This window comes from Coturnix japonica, chromosome 18 (genome assembly GCF_054131305.1).
Source record: "Coturnix japonica strain WE chromosome 18, WE-NBRP24, whole genome shotgun sequence".
NCBI classification, from domain to species: domain Eukaryota; kingdom Metazoa; phylum Chordata; class Aves; order Galliformes; family Phasianidae; genus Coturnix; species Coturnix japonica.
In genome coordinates, this window is record NC_140680.1 from 4,915,982 (window position 1) to 4,935,160 (window position 19,179).

General features: G+C 49.2%; 1 protein-coding gene across 8 annotated transcripts in view; it reads left to right on the top strand.

Moving 5' to 3' along the window:
- The first annotated feature begins 1,599 nt into the window (after positions 1-1,599).
- Positions 1,600-19,179, top strand: part of LARP1 (La ribonucleoprotein 1, translational regulator) — a 41,413-nt gene continuing 23,833 nt past the window's right edge. For 2 of the 8 annotated variants that reach the window (XM_015875639.3, XM_085518758.1), the window contains exons 1-2: positions 1,600-2,130; positions 15,917-15,943. In XM_015875639.3, the coding sequence (XP_015731125.1) occupies positions 1,782-2,130; positions 15,917-15,943 (376 nt within the window). In that variant the 5' untranslated portion in view covers positions 1,600-1,781. Of the gene's footprint in view, positions 2,131-2,536; positions 2,613-6,090; positions 6,302-9,032; positions 9,095-12,024; positions 12,125-15,916; positions 15,944-19,179 lie in introns of those variants that run through there. The other 6 variants (XM_015875642.3, XM_015875643.3, XM_085518760.1 and 3 more) reach the window with 5 other exon arrangements.

Here is a 19,179-nt window from a genome sequence, read left to right on the forward strand (position 1 = left end):
GTGCAGGTTTTGCTGGGCTACAAAAGCTATTCCTTTAATCTCTTTCCATGAAACGCACTGCATTCTCCAATCACCTTTGTAGTCCTTACTCCATTTCATCATCCTCAAATGCGGATAACCACAATTACACACACTGCACTGGAGGAAGGCTCATCAGTGCATTCAGTAATGGGATAAAGAGCTTCTGATGCATTTGAGGTTCACACTTGCCTTTTTCATGTTTTTTTTTTTTGACGTCGTGGTGTACTCACCCTATGACAGTGACCAAGCCACCTCTCCTGGTTGTGGTCACCAATCAGCCTTCTGATGGCTCCTTATTTGCCCTCCTGGGCTGTGAGCCATCCTCTCAACCCTCCTGCCTTTAACCTTCACCAAAGGCACTGAACATCCTGAGTTGGAAGGGACCCACAGGGATTACCGAGTCCCACTCTGGGCTCCACACGACACTATCCAAATCAGATCCCTACATCTGAGAGCCAACACTCCTTGAGCTCTGGCAGCTCGGAGCTGTGTCTGCTGCCCTGGGCAGCCCATTCCATGCCCACAGCCCTCTGGTGTAGAGCCTTTCCCTTACCCCCACCTAACCCTCCCCAGTGTAGCTCTGTGCTGTGCCACAGACACAACCTCTGCTCATCGGACACCTGATTTTGTGTCCCCCAGATGGAGAAGAGAATCTGTCGTGGAACCACACATGTCCTTTTCTCTGTTCATTTAGAATCATGGAACACCCTGAGCTGGAAGGGGACTCGTAAGGATCACTGAGTCCAACTCCTGGATCTGCACAGAACCACCCAAAGATCAGACTGTATGACTGAGAGCATTGTCCAGATGCTTCCTGAACTCTGGCAAACTCGGTGCCATGGCCACTGCCCTTGGGACACCATTCTAACACCCGACCACCCCCTGGTCAGTCGAAGTCCCCTCCCAGGCTCCCTACACCTTGTCACACAGGTAGGCATCCAGGCGGGTCTAAAATATCTCCAGAGGAGACTCCACCACCTCCCTGTGCAGCCTGTTCCAGTGCTCCGTCACCCTCACTGTAAAGAAGTTCTTCCGCACATTCATGAGGAACTTCCTATGCTGTACTTTCATCCCATTACCCCTAGTCCTGTCCCCATGCACTACTGAAAAGAGACCAGTGGCTCCCCCACCTCAGGTATTTATAAACCTGGATCAAGTCCCCTCTCAGCCTTCTTTTCTCAAGTCTAAACAGACCCAGCTCCCAAAGTCTCTCCTCATAGTGGAGATGCTCCAGACCCTTCACCATCTTAGTGACCCTCCGCTGGACTCATTCCAAAAGAGATCCCTGTCTTTTTTATACTGGGGAGCCCAGAACTGGACACAATATTCCAGATGAGGCCTCACACCAGGGCAAGTCACCCCGCCGGGTGCTGCGAGGAGGATGGGAGCAGATCAGAGTAGATCTCATCTCTCTCTTCTTGCCCCCCTCCCCATCTCCACGCGGCCCCTTTAAGCTCAGCCGGGCGTTGCATCAGGCACGTGCGCGCCGCCGCCTGCCGGCCTGTCGGGAGCGCGCCCCGCCCCTCCTTTCCCCCCTTCCCCTCCCCTTAGGCCGGGTGTGCGCGCTCCCGAGCCCGGGGCGGCGCTGCGCGGTGCGCGCCCCCGCGGCTAGTCGCGTGGTCCCCGCGCGTCTCCATATTGCTGCTGCTGCTGCTGCGGCCGCTATAGGGGGGGCGGGGGGGAAACGCCGCGTGTGAGTGAGTGAGTGTGTGTGTGCGCTCAGGGGGCGCTTCCCCCCGTTGCGGGGCGGGGGCGCGCAGATGGCGACGCAGGTGGAGGCGCTGCTGCCCGGCGCCCCGCTGCTGCCCGCCGAGGAGCGCGCCCTGGTGCTGAAACCGCCGCAGGACGGCGGCCGGGAGAAGGGCGAACCGCCCATGGGGCCCGACGGCGGCACCGCGGCTCAGCGGCAGCCCAGCGCCAAGCAACAGAAAGACGAGAGCAACAACCAGGAGAAGGAGAGTCTGCTGAGGGCGGGCGGAGACACGGAGGACGGCGGAGAGGCGGGCGGCGGAGCGGGGAGAAGGGAGTTCATCGAGGCTCCGCCGCCCAAGGTGAACCCCTGGACCAAGAACGCGGCCGCGCTGGCGGTCAACGGGCAGTCACCTCCAGGTGGGTGCGGGGGGCGGAGGAGGGACACGGGGCTGAGGAGGGATACGGGGGTGCGGTCGAGGCCGGCGACGACCGCGCCCCGGTCCGGCAGCGCCATGCGGCACGGCGTGCGGCCTGATGGAGCGCGGCGGGGGGAGGGGAGCGGCCGGGCCGGGGCCATGCGGCCGGGGGAGGCCCGAAGCGGGCGGAGGGCGCGGTGCGGGCCCAGCTCGTTGGGCCGGGGCCGGGCGGGCAGGAGGAGGCCTCCCCTTCCCAGCATTCCGCCGAGCAGGCAACGTGGTGCCTTCCCCGGCCCAGCATGTGATTTCCCCCACAGCTCGGCCTCCTCCTCGGGCCCACGTGCGCGGCTCCGAGTTCGGCCCGGAGCGGCCTGAGGGCGGCGGGAGGCCCGGGGGAACCGTGCGGAGGCCTCGTGCGATCTATGGAGGCCCTGCGGGGCTCGGGGGCCGCGTGTGCTCTGCGTGGAGGCCCAGGCGCCTGTCGTAAGGCTGAGCCGAAATGGCTGAGCGCCGTTAATTCACCTCTTGGGGCTTCTTTCTTTTGTTTTGTTTATTTATTTGGCAGGAGATACGGTGATATCAGGATAAACTTCTCAGGAAGAGCGGTGGGGTGCGGGAATGGGTGGTGGAGTGCCCGGCCATGTGTATGTGGTGCTGAGAGACGTGGCTTAGTGGGCAGTATTGGTGGTATATATACTAACTGTATATATATATTAACTGTACATATACATGGACTAGATGACCTTTTCCAACCCTAATAATTCAATGATTCTGTGTTTGGGAGCTGATTGCTGCTCGGCTGGAGTTTTAATTCCTAATATTTTTGGCTTGTCTCTGTGAGCTCCGCAGTCACGCTGCCAGGTATGACATCAGGTTCCTTGTTACTGTTCTGTGTTTTGCAAGAAGCGTTGCAGGCTCGGTGGGATGATTCACCAGAGGTGCTATTGATCTGTGAAAGATGGACACCTCTGTGATTTCCACCTGGAAAGCTGTCGTCTTTAATGGTAGCGTAGAGGAGAAGGTCAGTGTGCCAGGTAAAAGTCTGCGCCCAGATGGTTTGGTGGTTTGTCATTGTGCGTGCAATGCACATCGAAATCCACATTTCCTCTCACATGCAGAGTGACATCCAGCTGCTCACACTGCTCCTTTGTGTGAGAGCTGGGCTCTGTCACACTGTCTTCTTAGGCAACGCTCCCTCAGAATTGACCAAAAGGTGCAAAAATACGAGTTGTTCCCCCAGTGTTCCTGTTGGAGGCCTTGCAACACATGCTAAAGTGGGGGGGGGGGGGGCAGGAGCTTGAATAGGCACTGTGTGGTGGAGGAGGGGGCTCTGCAAAGCCTGATATGATTTTTGAGGGTACAGTGTAACAGTGGGCAATAAGCATGCAACGTCCTGCGTGGTGTTGGGCCTGGCCCAATTGTCCCTGTATTCCTGGAGGAGGTGAAATAATGGAATTGATTTTTGCGGTGCCACAGACGCTGCCACTTGGCTCCCTTGCACTTGGGGCATTGTTTCTTTTGCTGCCTGGTTCGTTAGCAGAAGAGAAAACGTGTAAAACAAACACGGCTGGCAAACTCCCACGAGTGGCAGCCTGGTGGCTGGCCTTGCATAGCGGCCCTTTGCCTGAGTGCCTTCTCATGGGCTTGGCAGGTTCCTGCCGTATCTTTGCTGCTTTGGGTGGAGGATTTCTTCCAGCAGATGTTTCTGAAAAGAGATTTGAAGTGTGAGAACGTGTAAAAGTTGTGCTGTGGTGTAGATGAGCAGTGGTGTTGCAGTGACCTCCAGGAGCTCATCAAAGAAAAGTGGTTTCTCTGTACGCATGAAACACACTAAGCACACATAAACTCTGGAAAGGCATTACTGGATGTTTTTAGGTTTTTAGCATAGGAACTGTGGTTGGCAATGCATGGTATTTGTGTGCTGATATACTGAATGCTTGCAGCCTTGATCCTGCTATAAAGGAGGTAGTAAGGAGGACTAGGAGCCATTGGACAACAGAACATCTCTCTAAAGATACGGGGATCCCTCTATGACTTGTTTTACAGACTTTCAAAGCCCTAATTTTTTATTATGATTGTATTAATTATAGACCTGAAGAGCAGATTTAATGTACAAGACATGCTCCTTAAGGTGTTCACCCATTCTTTAACGATCTGTGCGTACAAAAGGAAAGGAATTGAGCTCAAGCTCAGAGAAAAACAGAACCATGCTCAAGGTGTTTGTGAGTTTTCACTATCTGTGTCTGTAGATGTGGAAGAGCCTGGCAAATCCCCCTCTGCTTGTTTTGAACTCCTTGACTTGTGCAGCTGAACGTCACCTGGGAAGGGTGAACACGTGGAGGCCTGATGCAGATGCCATATAACAGGGTCTGTTTTGGGGACAATTAGGGTTTATTTCCAGGAGCAGATGTTTTCGGGGTACACTGGACTTTGGGAGCAAAGTCAGTATTAGGAAGCTTGAGTAAATGTTGCTGCTTATTCAGGAAGGCAGCCTGAAGCAAAGCCTCTCCTTGCTGCTTAACCCCTCCTCCCAAAAGCATAACTGCGTGGCATTAAGGGTAGGAACCATTAGGTCGAGTCAGACAGCAGTGATGCTGGCTGGTGCTGTAAGCAGAGGATCGGGCAGTAGTGGAGAGGTGCACCCAGCAATCTGTCGTGGTGCTTGTTACAACGTGCTATATTTCTGTTTGTGTACATTTCAGAGTTGGGGTGCAGGTAGAAAGGAGGGGGTGGTCCTTTAAGCTGTGAAATGACACACACGCATGTCAAATGTAGCAAGGGTTGTATTAGTACTTACTGCTCATGAGGGACGCTGACAAGGCTGGTAATGACACCTCATTTTTGCTCCCTCATCAAATAGCACAGTCTGTGTGACAGTCCCCTCGTTCCATGCAAGTTGCTGTATGTTCTCTTCTTATCATGTAAATAAATGCAGCCAGCAGCCTGACTCGCGAGTGCACAATGGTAGGGAATATATGTGCAGGAGAGAAGGAAACATTTTCTGACACAACCAGCTATAAATCAAATTTGAAACATTTTCTCCTAATTCTTCACTAAAGAAGTGTGGTTTCAGTTAAGAGAACTCAACCTTCTAGAACATTTTGTATTCTTCCATTGTGCCCTGCACCAGTGCTAGCAGTGATGCAAGCGTTGGTGCGGACAGGTGTTAACAGCACCCCATTTTGAAAACCTGCTGGATTTATTTCAAGAAACGTTGCATCAAGGCACTTGGCACTTGTTAATTTTTAAAGCCATTTACATCTTGGAAATAAGAACCTGCACATTTTAATGACTGGCAGTGCCATTGCCAAGCACTAACTTCTATGCTGTCTCTCCTCCCGGTTGCAAATTCAGTATTTCCTAGTGGAGATGCAAGAGGTGCTTTAGTTTCTCAGGCAGAGTTTCTCGCCTGCCATTTGGCAGATGCACTGGGAGGATAAGCAGCACTTTCCAGAAGGCACACCTTAGTTCCTAGCAGCAAACACTGGAAGTTGGCTGCCTATTGTTCAGAGATGGCAGCACACAGGCTGGGCTGCCTACTGGTGCTGAGGAGAAGGCATGGAAAGATAGATTCATGAGCTTCTCACCCCTCCGTGACTAAGTCCCCAAAGGGCTTTCCTTGAAGCCAGCCTCCAGTACAGGAGATAAGCTGTATGGGAAGCTCATTTTACCTTTGGCATTTCTTTGTATTTAGAAGAGATGCGCACATCTGCCTGCTGGGGTATCTAGCGTGGTAAAACTGCACACACGCCTATTTCCAAAGCGTTGGGCAATTCTTGCTTTGTCGTGGCATGTAATTGTGGAGCTCTTTTGGCTGTTGGTTGCAACAGAGCTGCTATCGCAGCACAGTCCTCCCCCCACCACCCCAAGTTTCCTCTCTGAAATACGGTTTTGTTCCAATCCCACAACTCACATTTGAGTAACGCTTCCCATTTTACTGGAGAGCGTGAGGGTGACTGGAACCGCTGCTCCCCAAATGTGCAGGGTGGTGTTATTCCTCCCCCACATACCTTTGCCCTTCAGCTTTGTGCTGGACCTTTGCCCTGCCGTGTGCTGTTTGTTTCGGGAAGGCGGGGGAGCTCAGCTCCATGGAGCTGACTCATGGGCCTCAGCTGCTGGGATTCTGTGCCTTCTTCCATCTCAACCTCCAGTTCCAGGCTGCCAGCCACGAGGTATCGCTGGATGATCCTCACCAACAGACTCCTTCACCTTTATAACTCTTCTTCTAAGCGTTTTATTGCCTGTAGTACCATGGGGAGGACTGTGCTGGGATCGTTGGACAGAGGGGGGGCTTTGTTCTGCTGGGAGGGCAAAATAGAGTGCAAAACCAGCTAGGAATTGGGGTGCTGGGTGCAGTGCTGGGTGCTTGCTTCTAAATTATGACACCTGATCCTTCCACTGTGCTCAAATAGTGTGAAACTATTCTCAGGGGAATGCCAAATGCCAGCCTGGATAGCATGAGGTTTCTCCTTGCACACTTGCAGCTACTTGTTTGGCTAAATAGGGAGCATGTATTTTCTACTGAATTATTTCTACTGAAAGTTGTACTGCTGGACCACCAGGGTATTTTAATCCTTACAGTTACCAGCTACAAACAGCAAGGGTTAAAAAATATAATCACCTTAATGAAAACTTAAATACATTTGCATAGTGCCGGAGGATTGCAGAGTCTTTTGTGACCATGCAGCTCTTGGAGGAGCTCTGTTCCTATCACCATAACTGGGCAGACCAAGGTACAGTGCCTTGCTACAGATGGTGTAAGTAGCAGAGTTGGGAAGGGTTTTTGCTCTCCTTTTATCAGGAGTCTGATGAGAGTGCTGAGCTTTATTCCTTCCCAGCTGTGATGTGCAGCTACATTTTGGCCTTGAAACATCCTCTGCTGATCGTTTTGGCACTGGACCCTTTGCTGATGTACTAGCAGGGGCTGAAGGCTGTGTGCTGCATGGTTTCTGATGTGACCAGCTCTGCTTTTGCAGCTGTCTTGAGACCACGCTCCAATTCCAAATTCATTATTGTAGGTGTAGGGCCTATTTAGTGAGCTGTGAGTGGAGTTAGGAGACTTCATTCCTTGCTCTGAAGTAACTGGCTAATCTGAAAATCTGTAAGCAAATGGTACAGGTGTGTGACTGAAGCAGGTGAGAGGAGGGGTAAAGAAGAACTTCTAAGAAATTTATACAGAGTTAGAAGAACTTAAGGCAACTGTTTGTATATTTGGGCAACAGTAATTGGTGATCAGAACAAATAGGAACTGAATTTGGCCTCGATTAAATCGATTCTTAGAGTTCTTTGTGGGAGGAGTCCCAGTTCGGAGTCAGGCTGGATTGGCTGGGAGGAGGAGTGGGTGCACATGAGGGTGCTGCTGCAGCGGAGTGAAAACTGGCACAAGGCACTGGAAAAATTAGGTGTGATGGCAGTTTTAATACTGCACAAGATGTTCGGGTTTTTTTTGAGGGGGAAGGACTGTAGAAACTGTGGTCAAATACAGTGTCAACATGTTTCCAAACATAGACTCATCCTGTAATTGCTGGTTCCCAGAAAATCCTCCTAACTCAACATTTCTCTATCAGAGCATATATTTGTACAATGGCCTGGGGGCTCTGGAGCAGGGAATATTACCTTTTCTGAGCAAATCGATGTGTGGCACGTGGCAGCTCTGCCAGTTACAGGCCAACAACAGGCTGCTATGGGGATCAAACTGCAGAAGCCATCCTTAGCAAGTCAGCCGGCCCCACTTAGGTGTGATGCTCACCATGGATTTTGCTAGAGTCAACCATTAATGCCACATGTGTTTGAGGATATTGTGCTGTGACGTGCAAGGAGAAAGGGGAACAGCTGTGAATTGACTGGGCTAATACCTGCATTACCAGTGGTTTACCTTCAGTGTCCTTCTGGAGCAAAGCTGACTTAGGAGCAGCAGCTTGCCTCAACGTTTTCTTTTGTTGCAGTGCTGTTTGGGAACACGTGGCAGGCAGGACTTGGTGGTGGTTGTGATTCTGGGGGGGCTTTGAGTCATCTTATTTCTTTCCATGGTTGCAAGTCATAAGGGCGGGTGGAGATCTGTGCTGCTGATTGCCTCGAACTGGAGTGTGTGGGAGATGACCAGGGCAGCCCTGGCTGGGAGTGAGTGCTTTGTGTCAGACAGAAGCTGGTGTTTGTTTCATAAGTGAATAAGACCTAACGGAGCTGTCCGAGGCTGAGCTTTATCTTTATGGCTCAGTCTGGTATTGGTGGTACTTGGAGGTGATTCAGGTGCCCTTTGTTCACATAATGGAGAAAATGGCAATCTGGTTCCCTCTGAGCGTGCCCTGGTGTGTGTTCCTGAGGAAGTGTGCTCGCTTCCTGCCTGACACCCTCGGAGGTGGCTGGATGCAGGCTGTAACCTGCTGCTTTTAGTAGGGCTGGCCTGGGACCAGCAGACCCACAGCTGCCTTTCTGTGATCCTCACTCACTCCCTAGAGTGGCCCCAGCTTCTGAGAAGGCACAGGAGTGGTATCACTGCCCCAGGAGGATGGGCATGCAGGAAAAGCATCTCTGGTGCTCTTCATTGTTGGCTTTTTGGCTTCCTCCCCATAGCCTGGCAGGGCAGTGAGCTCATGTTCCATGCTGGCCCTGCATCCCCTGCCCCAATTCATCCTCTGCTGCAATATGGGGCTGCAGCCCCGGGGGTCAAAGGGAAGGAAGGAAGCAGCATTTGTCCCCGACACAGCACAGAGCACGTCTCCAGCTGAGCGGCAGCATGCAGTGTGCCTGCAGTGACTCTGCAGTCTGCAAGGCATGGCCGTGCGGTGGGGGGGGGTCAGCCCATCTGCTGAGTGGGAGGGCACAGGGGGCGGCTCTCCCCTTCTCCTCCCTTCCCAACAGTCCTCTGAGTTTTCCTAGTCACATGTTGGATGATACGTGGAGAGAACAAGGTGGTTTCAGGGCTAGATTCGTTAGATACTGAGTCTGAAATGCTGAGAAAAGAGGTGAGTTTTTCCTGACTAAATATGCGGGGAAACAAGAATCTGATTGTAAAAGCCACAGAAAGAGGAAAGGATAGAATTTTATTGGTGAGAAAGGTGTGTGGGGAGGAGTTTGGGTGGGGGTGTCATACCTGCTCGGTAACTCAAAGATGTTGGATGGTGGGTGCGTTGTTAAATACCCGGCACTGCCTCTAACCAGATAATTTGCAACACCTTTTCAGCCTTCACACTGAATTCACCCTGCTTCCTCTCCCCCATTGTAACAGTGCTTTTGGAAGCATCTGGTCAGCTCTGCGAATGAGTAATGATTAATTTACCAAACATTAGTTACCAGGCTATCCGATTTGCACACTTGCGGATGAAAGAAGCTAGTGAACAGATGAAATAGAAATTATAATTAAGTAAGATTTAAATGTTTGATAGGCCACTGTTCACTTCAAACTACAGGAAATTAGTTTCTTTAGATTCTTCAAGGTCAAATTGCCTTTTTTTTTCTGTTGTGTGTGTGTGTAATGTTGCAGAAGGAACACTGAATGTATTCCTGCAAGACACTTAAGATTCTCATTACAAAGATGTTATATGTTTACTATTGCCCTTCCAGATAGTTACGTAGCTCAGGAGCAATGTCTGTTTATGCCAACCTCCCTGAACCCACAAAAGGAGCCTACTGAAAATAAGGACCATCCTATCGAGTTTCCACATGTCTGTAGATAGTGATGTTCTTTGCCCAGCACTAAGGACTGTAATGGAGTGACGGAAGCTCTTTACCCTGTCTGTGGTCAGGCCACATTGGTAGAATCTGCTACAAAGCTGTGCAGGGGTGGAGGTAAAGGGTGAACAGAGAATGAAATGTAAAGAGTGATACCAGTACATGTTAATGAAGAGAAATGTTGTCACTGTAGCAGCAGGTACTGAAATGTGGAGAAATGCATCTAAAAAACGTCGTTAGGAGGTTTAAATCTGACTGGAAAAGAAGCAATAGGATATTTGTATTTGAGATTCCACCCATCGAGGAAGGAAGCAAATCACAGAGCTGTCTCTGCCATGTGCTCAGATGACAAAGCATGAGATGTTTCTGACTGTAATCAAATTTCTGTTTCCAACTCCCAGCTGAACCTTGAAAGCTCGGGGGAATACCTAACACCATCTAATGCATCCTCTGAGCATGCAGAAATCCACTGCAGAGAGGGTGTGCACTGAGCTGAGCAAACAGGGGACTGGTTTCTTTTGGCTTCTCAGGCGAACTACTGCATATCCTCTTTTTGTTTGTTTGTTTGTTTTTCCCTTAAAACAGAAAATGCTGTGTGTGACATTTGCACTCTGTACAGGGAGGAATTTGATACAAGCGACCCTCATCTTTAAAACATAAAATGAAACCTGTAAGTATGGCCTTGAAGAAGATTTGGAGGAGATATGTGAGATTACAGGCAGGCAACTCTCTTACTTGACTTGGGGTTGACATCTGAGTTGATCTCATTAACAGCAGAGAAGTGGAACCAAGCAAGGACTAAACTTGGAGGGTGATTGGAAAAGCTGTGTGTTTGATTAAAGTCATGGTGTCCAGAGTGGGAAATGGTCTCACACAGGCTGCGAGTCTAAGGATTTGTAATTCAGTTAAAAGATTGAATTATCTTGTATTTGCTGTGCTACCCCCTGTATCCTATAGACTCCCTGCTTGGCCCTCTGTCCTCAACAGTAAGATGGAGAGAGCCTTGAATTTCAGATCAGAGGCTTTCATGGGGTTTTGTGACATCCCTGCCTGGTGTTGCAGGCACATACGTGCCTATGTACATGTAGCAGGGCAGTGTGCAATAAGCCGGTCATAGGAAAACCTCATCCTGTATCAGTTTCTGTAGGATGGGATCCAGTTAGTTTCCAGGTTGCTCCAGAATGTTGCTGCCTTTCAACAGGATTATCTTATGGCACTTGAGTTTTGCCTGATGATGCCTGACATTTTATTGCCTGTTCAATACCCAGTAGTTTCAAGAACAGTTTGGGGATGGTGGCTGAGGTTGTGCTGGGCTCAGGCTGTTGTAGGGTCTGTCTGTGCTGACCTGCTGGAGGCTTATTTGTGATTAAGGAGCATGAGACAGAGCTGGGTCAGCTGCTGCTTTGTGACATCGGATATCAGACTTTTCTCTTGCTCCTTCCTTTAAGGTGCGGTGTGCTGTCTCTGGCCTTTTCTTTTTGGTGTTACAGCTTGTAGTTTGAACAACAGCATTTTGGGGTGAGCAGAGAAGGGGTTAATGTGAGAGAACATCCAGTGTTTGTTCTCTCCAATACAAGCACTGATAAGTGGATGGGAGAAAAAACAGCCATGACCTTACAGTTATGCTTCGTGTGTCTGTGCATATGTGAGTTCAGGATTCATGGGATTGTTTGTTCGGAGCGCTCACGTTTTCTCTGGTCAAGCTGACCTGCTGCATTCCTCAGAACATCTCTGACATCTCTGATGCCTGGAAAAGAGACTTCTTCCAAGCAGATCCCTGGAAGATGCTTCTGCAGAGCACCGTGCTGATCCCACTGGTGACTGTGTGCTCAGTTAGGTGCCAATCACAGCCTTGCTTAGGCAGCTCCTCTCCCTTGCGTGAAGGCAGAGACTTGGTATCAGCATTAAGGTACTAATTCACTGTAGTGCATAGCTAGAGTTTAAAGCTGGGGATCTCTCCCAGATAATAATTTTCTTCTTATGCAGTTGGTAATTTTTTTTCAGGATGTTTTCCCCTTGCAGCTTGTTGAGGCCAGAGATCTTCATCCCTTTTCAAGTGCATGAACTTAGCTGGGGCACAGATTTTTTTTTTACAGCAGAAACTCATTGCAAGAATCGTTTCCATGTGGTTTGTGGGAAATCTATGCCGGAGCTCATGCTGGCTGCAGCTCTTCATCCTCTTAGCACAGGTGAATGGGATGTCCCCAGATAATGGCCTGCCTGTGTGAGAAGGAGCTGATCCTCTGCTCTGGATGGAGATCAGAAAACTGCTTACAAAGATCTAACGGTCTGCTCCACCGCTTCTGGAGAAATGGATCTGAAAGGTGATCAGTGCTTCTGCAGTTGTTTTTCTTTAACCTTTTTTCTTGAACAGATTTTGTGGTGTCTTAATGCCTAAACCAACATTGGTGAGCAAGGTCTGTTTATCTGGATTGAATCTTTCACCCATCTCAAGCCTCAGCTTCCCTTTGCGGGGGTGAGGAGACTTCTTAGTACAACAGCCAGGGCACTGGAGGTGTCTGTCTGGAGCTGATGGCTGAGGAGGGCTGGACCCTCCCTGAGCCTGCTTGGCAGGAAAGGAAGGAGGGGAGCAGGAAGCAAGCAAGATCGTCGGGAGGGACCTAATTGGCCATGCTAATCTCTGAGGTTTGGGTTTCTTGCTTTGCTACTTCTTCCTAGCAGACCTCGCCCCCTTCTCTGCTGAGCGCTGCTTTGAAGAGGCCCCTGTCTGAGGAACCTGTGCAGGCACTACCTGGGCCTCTCAGGAGAAGGCAGGTGATACAGATTTGAGCTGAGAAGTTGCCTGGGGATGGAGAAGAGATTCGAGTAACTCTGTTCTCTTTGCAGCAGAATCTGAACTTTGTCGATTGGGACCTTTTCCCTACCTGTGCTGTCTGCATTGTGAGGATTGTTCCCATAGCTGGGAAGCAGTGAGTGTGGTGTGCTCAGCTGCTTGTGTAGAGGCAGCAGGAGTGTGGGTGGGTTCAGACTTCCTGTGAAGGTGCTTGGATTTGGCACTGGGGAGATGTGGGCTCTTAAACTGAGGAGCCTGCTTGGTGCTGTCCCAGATATCTGATATATAGCAGCAGTGTGCAAATAGCTCCTGGAGAGGGGATTTTGTGTGTGGACACAGCAGTTTTTCCTCTGTAACTGCCCCAGTTAAACATACGGTCTCCTCTGTTTAAAAATACCATCAAGCAAAAATTGTGATTCCGTATCCCAGTCACCCATCTCCCTCTCACCCACATCTAAAATAGGAAGGACTGTCCTCAATTTAGCTGTTTCCTGGGCTCTTAGCACTACGGCTCTGGGTATTGGTGTTCACAGCCAGCACCCCTGTAACACATCCACACTCTCATGTGACGGTCTTGAAAGGGATGCTTGGTGCCTCCCAGACATCCTGCTGCTGTGGCTTGCATCCTTGACCTCTTCCTGTTCTCTCCTTTCCTCCGCTCCGTGTGCTGATAACAGGGAGATGCATGGAACTTGGTTCCCACTGAGCTGTGGGCTGCATGGATAACGCACAGAGCTGAATAGATTGTTAATGTGCTTGAGAAATACCTGGCTCTGCAGAGATTGCCACTGCACCTCGTCATAATAATCCTTCTGTTGAGTTATTGGCTCTAAATCTTCCTGGCTTTTGGGCCCAGGGTAAGAAACAGAAGGCCCTGCACATGGGAAAGGGAAGGAAATGTGAAACCATGGGGCCTAAATTTCTTGGGGCTCCCACAATCACACTGCAGCATTGGTATTGTCATGCCCTTTCCTTTTGGTTGCCTGGGGTTGATGATGTGTCGAGCCATCACCACGGGGTTGGGTGGAGCAGACAGGGATGAAGCTGTTGCTCTGCATGGGGAGCATGGGTGTGGAGCTGCTCTGGAGCATCATCCCATGCAGCATCTCGCCCATGCTGGGGTACCTGGCTTTGGGTGCCTGGAATTGAGGCAGGTAGGAAACTGTGTATGTGTGGTCGAAGAAATTCTTGGGGCTGGTTTGCTTTCAGTGCTGGGGCTTTGTGTAAGCAGAATTTTAGTACTGTCTCTATGATTGGGTCTTCTGTGTTTGATTTTTAACCTTAGCAGTGCTGAGGAGGACTGAAACTCTTTAAATGGGCCCCTTGGAGCACAGCCCTAATGCTTCTTCACTGGCCATACATGTTTCAGCCTCCTTTCCGCTGTGGCTGTTTTGAGAGAAGAGCTGCTCAATGTAGGCTTCTTTTGGGCACACCAGGTGCTGTCCTTAACTGGTAAGCTAATCTCTAATCTGGTCACTTTTGCTTGTAGAGTAGGAGGCATCCCAAAGGGACATCGTGCCTCAGTCCCTACCAGCCCTGTTTTGTATCCATGCTCTTTGTTTCAGAAGGACATGTCCTGCAGGTTGCTTCCACTGCTTTTCTACAGCACATTTAGCAGCACATCTGCTCTAAAATTATAATGGCTCAGCTCAAGAGAAGCCAAGTGAGCCTTGCAGTGCATCTCTGAGGCCCAGCAGTGCTTTGGGGGGATTTGGCTGTGAGCTGGGCACAGAGGCCTTGAGGGAATGCCAGCTTTGTGTTGCAATGCTGGTGTGACAGGTAGGAAGCATCCCTGAGGGGTCACCTGCAGCTTCTTCCTGACGTGGTGGTGGTTGTGGCTGCTGGAAGGGGCTGCCCTTGGCCTCTGTGGGCGTCTGGCTCTGCATGTGGCTGTCCAGGCTGGGGCATTAAGTGGAGAGTTGGTGGGGCAGAATGGAGAGCTGCACCTGGTAGGGCTGCAGCAAGGAGAATGGTTGCAGGCCTTTGCTGGCACAGAGAAATTCCCCTTCTCAGCCATTGTTTTTACTATTATTTTTTTTCATCGGTTAAGTTTGTTTTTGGTTGTAGTCAGTACAGCTGATAGCTGATCCAAACAAGTGGGGTCTGCATTAACTAGTGCTTCCACCTTGTTTCTCTGCAAAGATGCTGGCTGGGAGCTGCACAAGCAGGGAAATAAAGAAACTGCCTCTTGTTTGGGACTGTTAGATCAAGTACAGGGTGTTCCTGTTCATTGTTGCTGGGAGCCTGACCTCATCAGTAACCATCAGAAATGCAAGGTGTTCAGATGTGTCTGGTGATGTGCTATTGGAGGGCCGTATTACAACATGCAGTCTACAAAGGATCAAGAATGGTGCTTGGAGACTTTTCTGGACACACTGGCTTTTCCCTGAGATCATGCCTTCATTGTGGCTGAAAACCATGAGCATGTGTAATGGCAGAGGGAGTTCTGAGTGTTTTCTCACTGCATTGGCTGCAGAAAAGCATCTGCCTGAGGATGCTTTGTACACAGTGTGCTGTCAAAGGCAGGGAAATAGCAGCTTTTTAGTAGAGGCGTGTTTCTGCTGTTTCTGCATTGGTTGAGCGCTGTCTGAAAATCATTGCCCTGGCCAAGGGGTAGTCCTTGCTGCAACTTTGTGACTTTCCATCTGAATGTGTGTTTCGGGCAGCAGATAAGCTGGAGCCAGGGGCCTGCCCCTGTCCTAGGAGGACCTTGGCTTGCTGGCAGCCTCCCTTCCCCCTATTCTTCCAAGTTCCTCAAAGAAAATGTGTTATATTGCTCTCTAAAATACACTGTTCCAGTAGCATCTTACGGAAGCATTTATCAGCAGGGTTTCTCCGCTCATAGTCTCCTGGATTCTTCTCCAAAGAACGGAACCATCAGGAAAAGCTCACCTGATTTTTTTCGCTTGGCTTCCCCTGCTCTCCCCTGGCTGGACACTGTGTTAGGTGCTCTGCACAGCTCTTCGTTTGGTGACCCTGCTCAGGGGGAGCGTGGAGGTGTCAACAGCTGGTTCATTCCAACCTTGATAATTCTGTGATTCTGTGACTTGATTCATTCTTTGTCTGTTAGAAGCCAGTATAGAGGGTTGTTAATGAGAGCAGTACATTCAAGTATTCAAGCACTAACTCTTTCAAAATCTTTCTTGCAACAAGTGGTTGAATTGGGGTGGATTCCCAGCTAGATTGATATTTAACTTGGGATACTAGGAAAATACTTGCTCTGTTTAGCTAAAGCAAACAAATCAAAAGGGACGGAACCTTTTAAATATGATTTGCACTCCAGCTGCAACTAATACTGATTTGTTTCTTTTTTCTTTTGCAGATATATTTCCAGCTGATGGCCAGTCTGGTATGTATTAATTAAAAATGGAGTTCTTCACATCTCACTCCCCCATGTCTTTCCTGCACTTGTCTTTTACAAAGTCAGCGCTAACTGAATTTAGAAGACGGGTGCAGAAATATGCAACAGAAGTTTTAAAATAGGCCCTCTAATATTTTGTTGTTGTTCCTCTATGACAGTCAGTCCTGTATAACAGGCACGTTCATGCTTTCATGTAGTGATAATCACAACTCGTGGAAGGTTGCTTTCCTCCCAGAACATTGCAGCAGGATTTGGTTGTCCACAGTGGAAGAATCTGGGAACTTACAGGGTTTAATTCTGTGTAACTGACATTTCAAGATGCAAATGCTTAGAATTTTGCTGTTAGTATGGGTGTTAGTTATCAACATCTTGATGTGTCTGTAAACCTGTAGGTGTGTGCCTGAATTTGTAGTACTTTAAGTCGATCCATATTTCCCCTCTAAGTGGTTCAGTATATCTGTTGTTACTGTGTATCTCTGTTAAGGGCTATGATGTGGTTTACACCTGTTTGCTGTCAGTGTAGGACCAGCATTGGCTTCTTAGACCATGGACTTCATAGAGCCTAGTAAGAATGGACCCTGCATAAAAGGATTGGGCTCATCAGCTGGGAGGGGAAGGCTGTTCTGAGCTGGGGGTCTGAATCCAGACTGCCATGGGATCTTCATCCAGGTTGACACTGTTGGAGAGCTCATGTTAAAGGAAAGGCTTTTGTTTCACACAGTGATACCAAGAGCACTTTGGAACATCCTATTATCCCAGGAGCTAGAGTGCCTTTTGGATGACCTGTAGCAAAGGCACTGGCAATATGGGGCAGTGCTTTATGTGGCCTTGGGCAGCCTTGGTCACGCGGCTGTGTCCACCTCCTGTCTGCATTTTTTGGCTTTGCAATAGGATTACATTTTCCCCAGTTCACAGCAATGGTGTGAGGGTAAATTGCTGCTGACAGTGAAGCATTGCATGATCGAGATTTGGAAGCATAAAAATCAGCTCCATTATCTTAAAGCTGGTTTCAGTAAAAAGTGAATAGTTATTTTTTAAGAGGTATGATGTGAAGTTGGAGACAGCAATTTGGCTTCATGAATTGAGCAGGCAGTTGGAAGTTGTGTGTGTATGTTTGTTTCCAGAGCTCTAGCCAGCTAACATGGTATACAGCCAGATATCCCCCCTAGCACTGCAGAAGTTGCTTCTCTAAGTTTTACAAAAGTAACCCGACTGTTTGTAAGCCTTTAACATTTTTTATTACTTTCATAACATGCATGAAAGTCAAGTATTAAGGTTGGTTTTGAAGGAGCAGAGGTGTATTCCTGTGCATTGAGTACAGTCTGCCTGAAGCCAGGATGGATTAATGACCGCACAGAAAAAAATCAGTGACTTAAAGGGATTTTCTTCTTCCTTCTTCTTGTAAGAAGCTTCTCTGCCCCTCTGAAGTTCTGCCTTCATCGGGTGTTGTGCTTTGTCTGCCTGAGCTGCAGACGCAGAGATGTCCTCTGGTTGGCACCAATCCATCCTCTGTGCTCCAGCTGGTTATGGACCTTCACAGCTGGCTCTGGGGTGGGGCATAAGTGTGCATCTGCAGCAGATGATAGTGTGTGCTTCAGTAAGGGCATGTTATGTGTCAGTGATGTTGCAGAAAATTTTGCCTGCAGGGCTGGGGGATTTTTGAAGTTCTGTATTTTAAGTACATAAATGAAAGCTTAAACAGGGTTCTTCTTAATGATAGCGGCCTCCTGACTCTGATCATTCCTATGCCTTCTCCAGAAAAGCCTTCAAACTGTGCTTTTTCTTCCTTATACACCAAAGCTCACTCAGAAGGCCCGATACCCCCTGCACATAACACAGTGTGGATGTGGCTGGTGAGGGCAGAGAAGCGCTGTCAGCAGGGTGCTCCTAGCATGGCAGCAGCTCTGCACTTCTGAGGCTGTTGTGTATGTTTGTGGCCCTGCCAGGCAGGGGGGTTGGAACTACATGATCCTTGAGGTCCCTTCCAACCCGGGTCATTCTGTGATTCTGTGATTCTGTTGTTTTTGACTTCCTCACCTCCCTTCCCTTGCTAACAAATTAATTTGCTACGCTCTATTCTTGCAAATCAACCAGTCTCCAATAAGCTATGTCAGTGCCTATTCTGTAAGGTTAATCTTACAAGGCCAGATGTGTCTTTATGGCTGTTTTTCCTTCTTGATGGAAAGCCTCTCGTCCTTTTGCACAAGGAAGCATTTGGCACAGTGACTGAGAATGCTGAGTTGTGACAACAGAAGCTGGGACTTGCACAGGTGAGGAGCCTGAGCTGAAGCACCAGCCATTTTGTGGGCATGGCCACTGTAACATGCCCCAGAGCGTGCACCTGCTTGCTCATATGGCAAGCTGGAGGTGTTCTGCCCTCAACAGAGTGTCATGCACTGGTTCCATGAAGGTGGAAGGAAAGCAGTGCTTGCATCTTGCTTACCTAACAGCCTTTGGGAATAAAGCTTCTCTGTCCAGGAGACTGCTGATTTACCCATGTCTTGTGCAGTGGGTCTTAGTCCTCTCCTTGCTCACTTCAGGTGACTAGAGATAACATATAGGCTGCTTTTCAGAAGAAGCCACTTCAAACCGTGTGGTCTGGAGTTCAGGAGAAAACCTGAGAGATCTCAACATCCCTGGAAAACGTGTGCTAGGCTCATCTGTATGTTGGCAGTACAGAAGGAAAGGCTTTTTCCCTCTCTCCACTCCTGCTGTTGGATGAGGACAGTGAGGATGTCACCACTGGGACCTCTGTGGATATGTCAGCTGTGAATCCCTTGCAAAACTGCCCATGCAATCCACCTCTGAGGATTTACTTCCACAGGGCTTGCTGATCATTGGAAAACTGTCAGCAGTGACAGAGATACCTTTTTTGAGTTACAAATGCCTATTTGAATCAAACACTTGAAGCTCTTTCATAAGGAGATGTGGGGGATGCTCACACTGTACAGAAGCAATTTCCAGTTTTTAGTCTTTTATAAAGAAAAGGAGAGGGGCTGTGTCTTTATGTTAGGAGAGATGGTGGTGTGTTGCACTTCCTTCTGTATCTGGCTGCTCTCAGCTTCCTTTGAGAAGGCTTGTTTTGATTAGGGTCTTTTTAATGCTTTCGTGGTGTGTGTTGAGAAAGGGGAAGCAACCACCTGTGTGGACGGTAAGCATGCTTGGTGCAGCAGGATCTGTGTCTTTGTGTGCTCTGGAAGGAAGCTGTCAGTGTGTTTTATTTC